We start from the raw sequence: 10946 nt of genomic DNA on the forward strand, positions 1-10946 counted from the left end.
CTCACAAAAGCAAGGCCTTACTCAGTGGTACTGCATTTTTTGGCCGAAACCATTATTGTGGGTCTATAATCAATAACAAACAAATTCTAGTCCTAGATGATGTCAAAAAATCAGAGTACAGCTAAAAGGCATGAGAAATAAAACCAATATCTCAGCATAAAGTATTTCATTGTTTTTATTAATGGCATATATCAAAATATACAATTTACAAATTTTTGAAGAAAATATAAACATTCACGCATAATTGATCCATTTGATCAATAAATAATGATGAAAAGATGATGGATATATCACTGGCTACACAGACATCACAGTGTTCACATTTACAATTTCAGTAAGTAGATTAAAAAAATTCAATAGAAATTTAAACAAATTATTCTGTTTGCATAATTTTTGCTTTTTTTCAATATTGCATGTAGCTGAAAATCAACACAACCATGTCATTTAAAACAAGTCGCACAAGCACATCCGAGATGTGGTGATATTCACTCCTGTAGCCGTGTGAAGGCTTCACACAGGTCATCTGCCATGGACTATGTGGCTATGGTTTTCTGGAGAGTTCAGGGTAAAGCATCGGCACGCCGTGGCTGCATTACCGGGTGTGGGCAGGAGGGGGCGCAGCGCTCACTTCCTCTGCATGAAATGGGCCATGACGTCCATGGGCAGGGGGAAGATGATGGTGGAGTTCTTCTCGGCCGCGATGGTGTTGAGGGTCTGCAGGTAGCGCAGCTGCAGGGCGGAGGGCGACTCGGCGATCACCAGCGACGCCTCCTTCAGGGCCCGCGACGCGTTCATCTCACCCTCGGCCGCGATCACCTGTACGGGAATACAGAGGGAAAGGGGGCTGTGAGCAGCGCACCAGGTAGCTCTGAAACACGCCAGCTGATACAGGATCAGCTCAGCTGCGCCTTGTCCTGATCTTTGATCATGCACTCATTGTTCTTTTGGCAACTCTTTCACTAACTGGAGCATGTTTTTTGAGCCGTTTCTCCACCTCTATATAAGGAGTCGATTTAATCTTGTGCAAAAAGTGACACAGAAGCCACACAGATGTTCTAAAGAAAATCAGCAGTTTATAACAGAAGGCATGACTTACAGCTGTCACATTTTTTTCATCATAGAAATGAAAACTCCCATGTAATTGAAAATTCTGTATAAATTCGCAGTAGGAATAGCCTGCAGTTTTTTAAGTATGCCACTTCTGTTCCAGCTACTGAACACCAGTCAGCAGCTATCTGCATAACTGTGACCTGTTCTGAAATTTCCATAAGACCTACCATATCAAATCACACCAGGGCAGGTGTATTATTCAAATGGCTTTGTGACTTCCTGTGTGTTCAGGAAGGAATGATTTTCTGTGTCAGCCTACACAGTAGGCTACACAATACACCTATTGTATACCAATGGACATGTAACCTCCAGTATGGGCGGGAAGGAATGAGATTCTATAAGGTGTCTGCCATGGCCCTGTCTGTCATTCTGTCCATCCGTCTGTCTGTCCATCAGACCGTGCTCACCTTGGCTCTGGCCTCGCGGGTTGCCTCGGCCTCCGCCGCCATGGCCCTCTGCAGCTGAAGAGGCAGCTTCACGTCCTTGATCTCCACACGCTCCACCTTGATGCCCCAGGCATCAGTGGCCTCATCCAGAGTCGACTGGAATAGAAAACAGGCGGAGGGTTTGCGAGATGCCCAAGCACAGAGATTCTCAACTGAGCAAAGAACTCCAAATGGAAGGATTTTGGTCTGTGACAGTCTGCTGAAAACTCCACAGTTTATGACATCACTCTTGAATGCATGGTAGTAACATATAGTTGCCAGACCATTGTCTCTGAAATAGTTTAGGGTTCAGCTGCCATGTACGTGCCATACACGTGTACATTTGTTGCCCAGCTAGGCACTTAGTGTTACGTATTATGTGGGGAAGTGGCCATGCCATGTGCAATACAGACATTATCTCCAGGGGGCGCACTTGCACATGAGGTATGTAATTACACGGCTCTCATATTTTCAAGCCCTTGGGCTGTGAAGGCTAGACCAGCGCTCGTGTTATCAGTGAGGGCTGGACCATGGCCCTTGTGGGTCTGCGCTATGCTGTACCTGCATGCTATGTGAGATGCCCTCTCGGTCTGACAGCAGCTCTGACAGGTTCTTCGTTCCCAGCTCATTCCTCAGGGTGGTTTGGGCCAGTAGGCGGGTGGAGAAGTCGGCATTGGTCACGTTGGCCACGGACGAAATGGGGCAGCTGACCCGGAAGTAAACCACACCGTCCACAGCCACAGTCACCGAGTCCTTTGTGAGGATCTGTGGCAACACATTGGAGGATATTTGTTCACTGCAACCCCTGGACTTAATCTGTACACAGAGCACTGGCCATTGAAAATCCAGCAACCTCTTGTGTTGTACAGCAGCAGCACATGGGTCCGATTTTCTTGAGAGATACAGCGTATGGGGTACCTTTCTGTTCAGCATGGTATAATCATCATTAAACTCAATAACATAGATGATTCATGTTCGAATGTGTCTGATAGTTTTTATACTTTTTATGCCATTTTATTGTATGCACTCGGTACTAGCATTTTGGGAGCTCTGAATTAGAACATCTGCTAAATGATAAAAACATAAAGTTAAATGTAAATAAGATATTCTTTACATTTCATCCCAAACATTAAGCTGTACAACAGGTACTTAGCGTTCAGCTGATGAGATGGGGCTAGTGCTGCTGATTGTTTTGACACCTCATTGTAAGGGCTTCTAAGGAGTTCTATTGACAGGTACTAATGAGAGACAGGGGAAGCCGTACCTCTTGGGGTGGGATGTCAAACGATACCGTTCTCATGTCCACCTTGATGAAGGAGTCGGTGCAGGGCAGGATAAAAAAAATGCCTGCAGAGAGGGACGGTCTTACTTACATGCCGCGCATCATAGGGCTCTCGTGTAAGATCAGTCACTCACAATTGTGCTAATGATTGACTGAACATAGAATGTGTGTGCACATCTCAGTTCCTGCCCTTAATCACATCTAAGAATCCGTTGTGTCATGTTTGAATGTTTACCACATCTTGCTTTGAGAGGATCAAATGTTTTTGGTTTCTTAAGAAGAAAGAAGTGACTGAGTGAGCGTAATAAATCAGCATTTCTCTCCCTGCTGAGTGAGTGTCATAAATCAGCATTTCTCTCCCTGCTCCAACACAGCTGATTCAGATGATCAACTCGTTATGAACTCCTGAAGCTGCTTGATAACAAACTGATCATTGGAGTGTTGGAGCAAGGAGAGATCTAATACATGCAGGACAAGGGGTCCTCCAGGAGAGGTTTGGGAAACGCTGTAATAAATGGTCAAATTAAGAGAGTCCTCCCTCACCTGGTCCCTTGGCCTTCTTGTCAGTAATGCGTCCCAGTCTAAATATGACGGCACGTTCATACTCTTGGACAATCTGAGAGGGGTGCAAAAATTCTGGGTTAGAAACTGAAATCGGGGATCTCAGCAGCTGCAGAGTAACAGGTTTAGCCAATGAGCAGAAAACAATATCCAGAAGAAAAACACGAAAATAATACAAGTAAAATACTTTTTTTGAAATTTAAAATATGTATTTGTCTTACTCTCAGTGAATTTTTGGGAAATGTCGCATGTGTGCTCTGTCTGTCTGTCAAACTGTCATACAAAGCTGTATGACAGTTTGCTAATGCGATTGCAGTGATACTCATTGCCACCAATGCAAGCTGACTAGCATACCTTCAGACACATGAATATGGAGATTGGAAAGGTCACTATGACAAAAAAGGTTGAGAGGATGATCAAAATCCAGCCACAGCAGCCTAGCTCGCCAGTGCGTTCACCTGTCAATTTGAAAAGACAATGCAATTATTAAGCAAGTATAATCCTATGACATTTACAACTGAAGTAAAACATTTAAAATAGCATCAGATTAATTTAGGTGTATAAACTACTGGTACATTTCAGGTAATGAAAACATGATATTTCTGTTCTGTTGTGTCTCCTTTAGAGGAAGCTGACACCCAGTAGAACTGGCAACGTGCCCTTTTTAATTTTTTTTTTTTTTTAGTAAGAAACAGTGGATCTCAATGATAGTCTAACATGTTAGATTCCAATAATCTCATTGGGCATTTTGTTATTGATCTGGGTTTCCCCTACCTCTCAAGTGTCAAATAAATCATTATTATTATTTAATTTCAAAATGATTGCAAAACAATTTAAAGAATGTATTCAATTCAACAGGCTGAATATTCCTGTGTAAATTTTGATTGATTCGTCATACGTTTGATTAAGTTGCAATAAATCATGTTATATGTTTGAGTAAGTCACAGTAAGACGCAACAATGGTCAATACTGAAAAATTTCTCAGTGATCCCATCATCTAGCCACTTTGTATTGTTTATACTTGCTTGGTCACTGTAGGAACAAGTTTCATGGCTAACAAGTGAAGGATTTTAACATTTATTTGGCTGTTCATCCAACTAGCTACAAAGAATTAATTCAGTTTCAAAGCATACTCTATAGCAGCCTTGACTAGTCAGTACTTGTAACTGGATCTATGACTGATCTCCCAGTCAAAAACAGTCTGGGCCTAGCTTTGCAATAAGACAGGGACACAGCACACATAGATATGTAAAAGTGTGAAAGAGGAAGTTCACTCCAGATAGGATGGGGAACTGAAATACAATTTATTAGCAGATAAACCAGAAAAGCATGCAAAACGTTTGTGGTGTTTTCTACTTTATAGTCTGTTGACAACGACAATGAAAAGTGCTTTTAACACCTTGTTCCTGTGGATTGATGATGAAAAAAATCATCAGTGAAAATAACTTGAAACCATTGCATTGAATGTTGAAATCATATTCTGTCATGTCCAGTACACTTGATTTAAATTTCGAGTTTCCCCAGGTGTAGTAGTTTGCTCTGATTAAGGTCTGATGACCGACACATTGGCAAAATACTGCAGGTCTACATCGTGTCTGTTTTCTGCCAGATTCATTGGCCGTGTTACAACTCATACATCTAAGGCTCGTTGTACCGCTTGTTGATACTCTACCACACATTTACACTCCTTCTCCAAACACCGCGTGTTCATGGCTCAAAATCTATCATTGTGGGTGAACAAACGACTGTACCTGGCTATCATTTCTGTGAGACACTATCATGAGAGGACTGCTTTTTCCACCACCATCATTCATCATAATTACATGGAAAAAACAACAAGGCACACCTTTCTGCCTGTTAATGACTTGCTTTCTTGGTGAAGGCAGTTTTATCTGCCTTCTCTTCCCCCCTAGAGCTCACGCGTTGTCAGGGCGAGACGAGGCTCCGCAACCACGTGGTTTATGGGTCCCTGGTGGACATTGACCGGGAAACATGTGCAGATGTTTACTTTAGGAGCAAGTTTTATAAGGCTCTATCTCACCGAGGCTTGAGGGAAACAAAGGTGAGTGTGTGTGTTGGAGGGGGTTGGGGTCTCAACAGAGTACAGCCACGCCTTAGAAGGTCCTTGTGATCGCTTCAGCAATGATTCAAGAGAACTGAGCAAATGCCTGCCATCTATACAGTATTTAAGTCTCTGGCTAACCGCTAATTAATTGCAATTCATGGCAAGAACGATGCTGTGTATGAAATTTTAGCTCAATTATTCAGTTCAGCCTGGGCACAAAAGAAATTAGACAAGTTATTATGTGTATTGATAATACTGGAATATGGTCCACCCAGCCAAGCTTTTGTGATCGAGGTAAAAGTCCCTGATGTAGGAATCATACTTACATCTGGCATTAAATGTACTCTTGAAATTCAGAGGAAGGTTTTGTTAGTTTAAAACAATTATATTAAGCAACCTCTTCCTTTTTCCTTTTTGAATCTAATAAACAAAAAGAGGCAGGCGAGGCATCACACTTGAAGTTTCTTGTAAATTTCCATCACCATCATCACATCCAAATTCAGATGGCATGATACCTAATGAACAGCCAATGATTCAATGCTGTTGTTGCAGTTGAACATAATGTGTATGGATTGGCCTGTCTTCAGGACAATAAGGCAGACTCTATGCCAGTACCAACAAACTGCAGTATGTTATCACAGCATTATTGTCACTGAGCAGATGCTAATTACAAGCTGTGAGCACAAAGCGCTTCAAAGAAAGGGGCATAAAAACAGGACAGGGCACTGCTAGCCATATTCAAACAAGAGTCAGTGCCAAAGTATCGCCTACTAAAGTCGCATGCAAAGTTATACCAACAGGACGATATTAATCATATTCAAACAAGCGACGGTGCCAAAAAATGTGTCACTATTAGACTGTTTGACCTACGCCAAGCATGTCTCCTGCTTTGTTTATTTGGATTTGCAAGTGTGTGCCCAGCAAAGCCATTCAAACCACAATGTACAAAAAAGCATTGTTCCATTAAAACAAGAAGAATCCCTTCTTTTGAAGAAGAGGTATCCAACAAAGAACTGAACATGGGTCATCCAAACACCATCTGGATGTATCATTGTTGTGTGTTACCATACCAAATATTGTAATTGCTATAATTATATATTCCATCTCCTTGAATTCACCACATCCCTTCTTAATGGCCACACATCTGATTTTATTTATGATGTCTCTATCCTTGTGTACAGCAGCACTGTTTTCATACATTTGGCCTATTCCTTGGTCAGTTGAAACAGTGTCTTGAAATGGAAAATCTAATGCACATTTATATGGGTTATCTGGTTACAAGAAGCTGTTGTGTGCAATGAGATAGGAGGCACCAAGGCCCACATTTTGACATGTTGATGTTTTAAGTCATAGAGCTGTTTGAAGTGAACCTCTTATTGAATGTGTGCCATTTTGATAACACACGCCTGTTAAAGGCACAAATAGTTGGCAGTGGTGTCTGAAACGCTTTGAGCACATTACCCCAGTTCTGGCTTCTCTCCATTGGCTACCTATTAAATACTTATTAAAGGTATTTACACTATACCTATTAAATACGATTGTTTTTAAAATACTCTTACTCACATTTAAGGCTTTAAATGGGCTTGCCCCTCCCTATCTTAAGGACCTTCTTCACCCATATCTTCTGCAGAGAGCCCTTCGTTCCCAAAATGCCGGGCTTCTCATCATTCCAAGAGTGGGCAAAACTATTATAGGCGGTAGAGCCTTTTCCTATCAAGCCCCTCTCCTGTGGAAAAGCTTACCTACCGAGGTTCGGGGAACAGACTCTCTCTCCACCTTTAAGTCTAGGCTCAAAACATATCTATGTAGTAAATCCTTCAGCTGAGGGACATGGCCTGGTGCTGGCGTGGATCATAGAGTCTTGGTCATAGTGATCATTGCTTTCATGGACTCTGTGCCGTGACCTGGTGTTGACTGTCTTAGGGTCGCCCTCATGACTATGCCGGTCCCTTGCCTCCCGTCCCCTAGGTATGCTGCCATAATGTTAGCCTGCCGGGGTTTTTTCCTTGTTGTACACTGGCACCTTTTTCACTGCCCCTCCTCTCCTGCCTCTCTGTTCTACATCCCTGCCATTCTTATCATCCACTAATCACTGTTTTCTGTTTGCTTCCTATCCCTGCTCCGGGCTCCTGTACGGAGCTGTAGCCCAAGCATCTCATCCCGTTTTCCAGTCCTGCTACCTCGCTGCCCTGCCCATCAAAGCCTACTGTGTTCCAAGAACCGGACATCCTAGGAGACATTCTTATAATCACTCTGCCGTTAATTACTATTGTCTATCAATCTTAAATGTCTTAAAGTACATTGTATAACTTGTCTTTAACTCTATCTGCCCAGTGCCGGCCAGAAGCAGATGGGCTCCCCCTCTGAGCCGGGTTCTGCTCAAGGTTTATTCCAGATAGGGAGTTTTTCCTTGCCACTGTTGCCTTAGGCTTGTTCTAAGGGGGTCTCAGGCCTGGGAACAATGTAAAGCTGCTTTGTGACAACTTGTGTTGTAAAAAGCACTATACAAATAAAAATGAATTGAATTGAATTGAATTGAATTGAAAATGAATGTATGGCAGAGTTTTGTTTAGATCTACCAGATACATATAAATTAGCCCAGTAATGACAGTTGCCTTAGTGAGTGCCTGGTACCTCCAGCTGAACACTCTCCCTGGGCTTTATTGTTTTCCTCCAGAACACTTTTAATTAATCATAACTTCAATGAAATTTATTTCAAAATCTAACAATGTATACATCTGAATGATTGCAAGGTACACTACTGACATTTTCTCTAAATAGCTTTCATGGATGTCATTCAAGCATCCATTGTGTATTTCTACATACTGTGTCCAACTACTTTGGAAGGCATCATTTGCACAGTTGCACATTGTTCTATTGGTTCTAAATTCAGTCTACAAAGTGGTATTTACTTTTCCTTACAGTTCCATTATGAAGGGACCGTAACCTGCTCTTTTGCTTCCCCTAGCTGATCTTGAAGTATACTGAGTTTTAATCCTGCCAGCACCGTCATCCTGGGTAAGCGATGAAAAATGAGATGGGCTGAAACTCATGAATTATTCAAGCATTCTACGAGGCAGTTAAGGATGAGAATATCTATAATTTATTCTGATTTCTACCTAAATTGTTTTGTGTCTGTCATGTGAAAAATGTCACCCACCTTTAAAGGAAATAAATGTAAGAAGTCACCATAGAAGAGAAATTAATTAAATCAGTTGGGGGGCACATATATACAGTACATGCAGTAATAGGCTACTGTCAGTGGTAGTTAGCTACAGAGCACACACTGCAGTTCTCCACTCTCTCTTGGAGTCCTAAAATAAAAAAAAAATAACTGCTTGAAATATAAATATGCCTCCATATCATGCACATAGCTTTCCAGTGATTGTGATCAACATATGTCATTTGTTGAGTGAGCAGTACAGCCATAAACACTCCTGCCAATTTCTTTCAGCTGCCAAACAGTTCATTTTCATGTACACAAATCTGAGGAGTCACGTGCTTTTCAAAACCAAGTGCAGGTGCCACGCTGTTCCCTACTCTTGAGGATGGAAGCTCAGCAACGCTAAAGGCTCACTGTGCTTCTGAAAAATACCCCTTTCTTCTTCGATATGATACAACGCTCTGGATTTGCCAGCAGCATGTTGTGATTCCAGTGAGGACCAATGTGCAAAACATAAACCAGCGAGATCAAATTGCACTGAGAGTAATGTTTGTTCATTCTACTATCCATGACATCAGCTGACCCAACAGATTCTAGTCAAGACACTGGCAGTGACACGTCTGAAAGCCTCAGAGTCAATCCTCTGTGTAACTGTAGCACCTTAAGACAAACCCATCTCTCCCCCGTGTTCTGAATCTTCATACTGATCAACTGACACCTCTTTCTAAGGCGCTGCAGGTAAACACCTTGAGAATTGTTACTCTATCTCCAGGCAACGAAAATAGTGGTTTGTCTGTGACAAGGACACCCAATACCACACACCAGAGGTACTGCATTATCAGGTGACTGGCAGGATCTGCTTCCTGATATTATTTTACAGTTATGTCCATATGACGCTATAGTGTCAGTTCTGTCCCCATACCTGCCCAGGTGCTGTGTCTACAACAGAGTCACTCTGTAAACATAAAGGTGAGCTTTCCCTTACCAATCAAGTCTTCGTTGCTCCGGGCACGTCCTTTGCTGTGGTTCTCCATTTCCATGTGGTTGGTATGTGGGAGGTACTGAGAGATTGTGTGTGATGCAGCTGTGTAGGAACCGGGGCTTTTAAAGCTATGCCCTCTTGGAAAGTGGGTGTGGCCTAGGCTCTCACAAAGCAGCCTGTAGATGTTTAACAGACTGACAACAGAAGTGGTTGCGCTGGCTGGAAAAAGTGAGGTCAAGGAAGCCTGGAATACATTGTGTTGAGTTTATAGGTTCTGTATGAAATTGTTAAAGTTTCTAATTTCAGATAACAGCTTTTATTTTCTTATACTAAATATATATTTTGCCCCCCCCTGCAATGATTTCAGCTTTGAATACCTCATCAGATTTTATATTACTTTTATATTACTTTATTATTACTTAAAAAACTGATTTAAAAACTGATATTATTGTTAAGGCCATGTTTCCAAAAATGTATTAAAATATTTCCAATAACCATTCCTGTTTTTGTAAAGGTGATGTCCGAGCTTTACATTTACCTGTTAGACGCTCTTGTGCAGAGGTCTAACATACTGACAATTTTTATGTTACCCATTTAAACAGCTGGTTAGCAACAGAAGCATTGTGAGTAGGATATTCTGCCCAAGGGTACAACTGGGGGTTCCCCACAGAGGACTGCAAAAAAAGTGACCTTTGGGGCACAAGCCCTGTTCCTTCCCACTTTACCACACTCTTGCCCCTCAAAACTCTTGTAGGGCTATCTCCCCTGCACCCATAATTCTATGTTCATTCTTGCAGGTTATCAGTACACAAATAAATGGTTGTAGTTGCTGTAGAACACCACCGTACATAATTGGGATTACAATTTTCAGTCAATTTTTTCTGTAAGGTAAACAAAAGACATATGTGGGGGTGTAATGAGGTGTGGTACATGGGTAATAAGTGACACATTGCTTAGGTATGTGCAATCACACACATCTGATCATGGGTCAGGTGAATGCTGTCATGTAAGAAAGTGTGTGGCATGAAGGAGTCAAATCTAGTGTTCCAAGAAATTCATCATACAGATATACATCCGAATCAATATATGATCAATATATTGATTCGGATGTATATGCGAGTCATAATCAAAATATGACTCGCCATAACTGAGCTAGTCCACACTGCACCCAAGCAATTTTTCTCATCTTCTGTGAATTTGCTGTTGAAATCAAGGTCTGCTTTTTTATTTTCATTTCTGGTTTCTGGTTTCATTCAGAGGTTCAGAGGCATCAGCGTGGCTGTGGTGACCCTTTATTGTGTAACATGGCACCCTTTGCTGTGCACATCCCCGCAGGAAGAACGTCTTATGACTCCTCT

General features: G+C 41.9%; 1 protein-coding gene across 1 annotated transcript; it reads right to left on the bottom strand.

Moving 5' to 3' along the window:
* Positions 1–425: 425 nt before the first annotated feature.
* Positions 426–9643, bottom strand: stoml3b (stomatin (EPB72)-like 3b). Its single transcript, XM_036523965.1, has 7 exons — positions 9592–9643; positions 3733–3836; positions 3361–3433; positions 2800–2882; positions 2097–2300; positions 1518–1652; positions 426–816 (listed from the first exon to the last, which is right to left on the bottom strand). The coding sequence occupies exons 1-7, from the start codon at positions 9638–9640 to the stop codon at positions 625–627; spliced, it is 840 nt and encodes a 279-aa protein (XP_036379858.1). The 5' UTR covers positions 9641–9643; the 3' UTR covers positions 426–624.
* Positions 9644–10946: the final 1303 nt, after the last annotated feature.

The sequence above is a fragment of the Megalops cyprinoides genome, chromosome 3, assembly GCF_013368585.1.
Source record: "Megalops cyprinoides isolate fMegCyp1 chromosome 3, fMegCyp1.pri, whole genome shotgun sequence".
NCBI lineage: Eukaryota > Metazoa > Chordata > Actinopteri > Elopiformes > Megalopidae > Megalops > Megalops cyprinoides.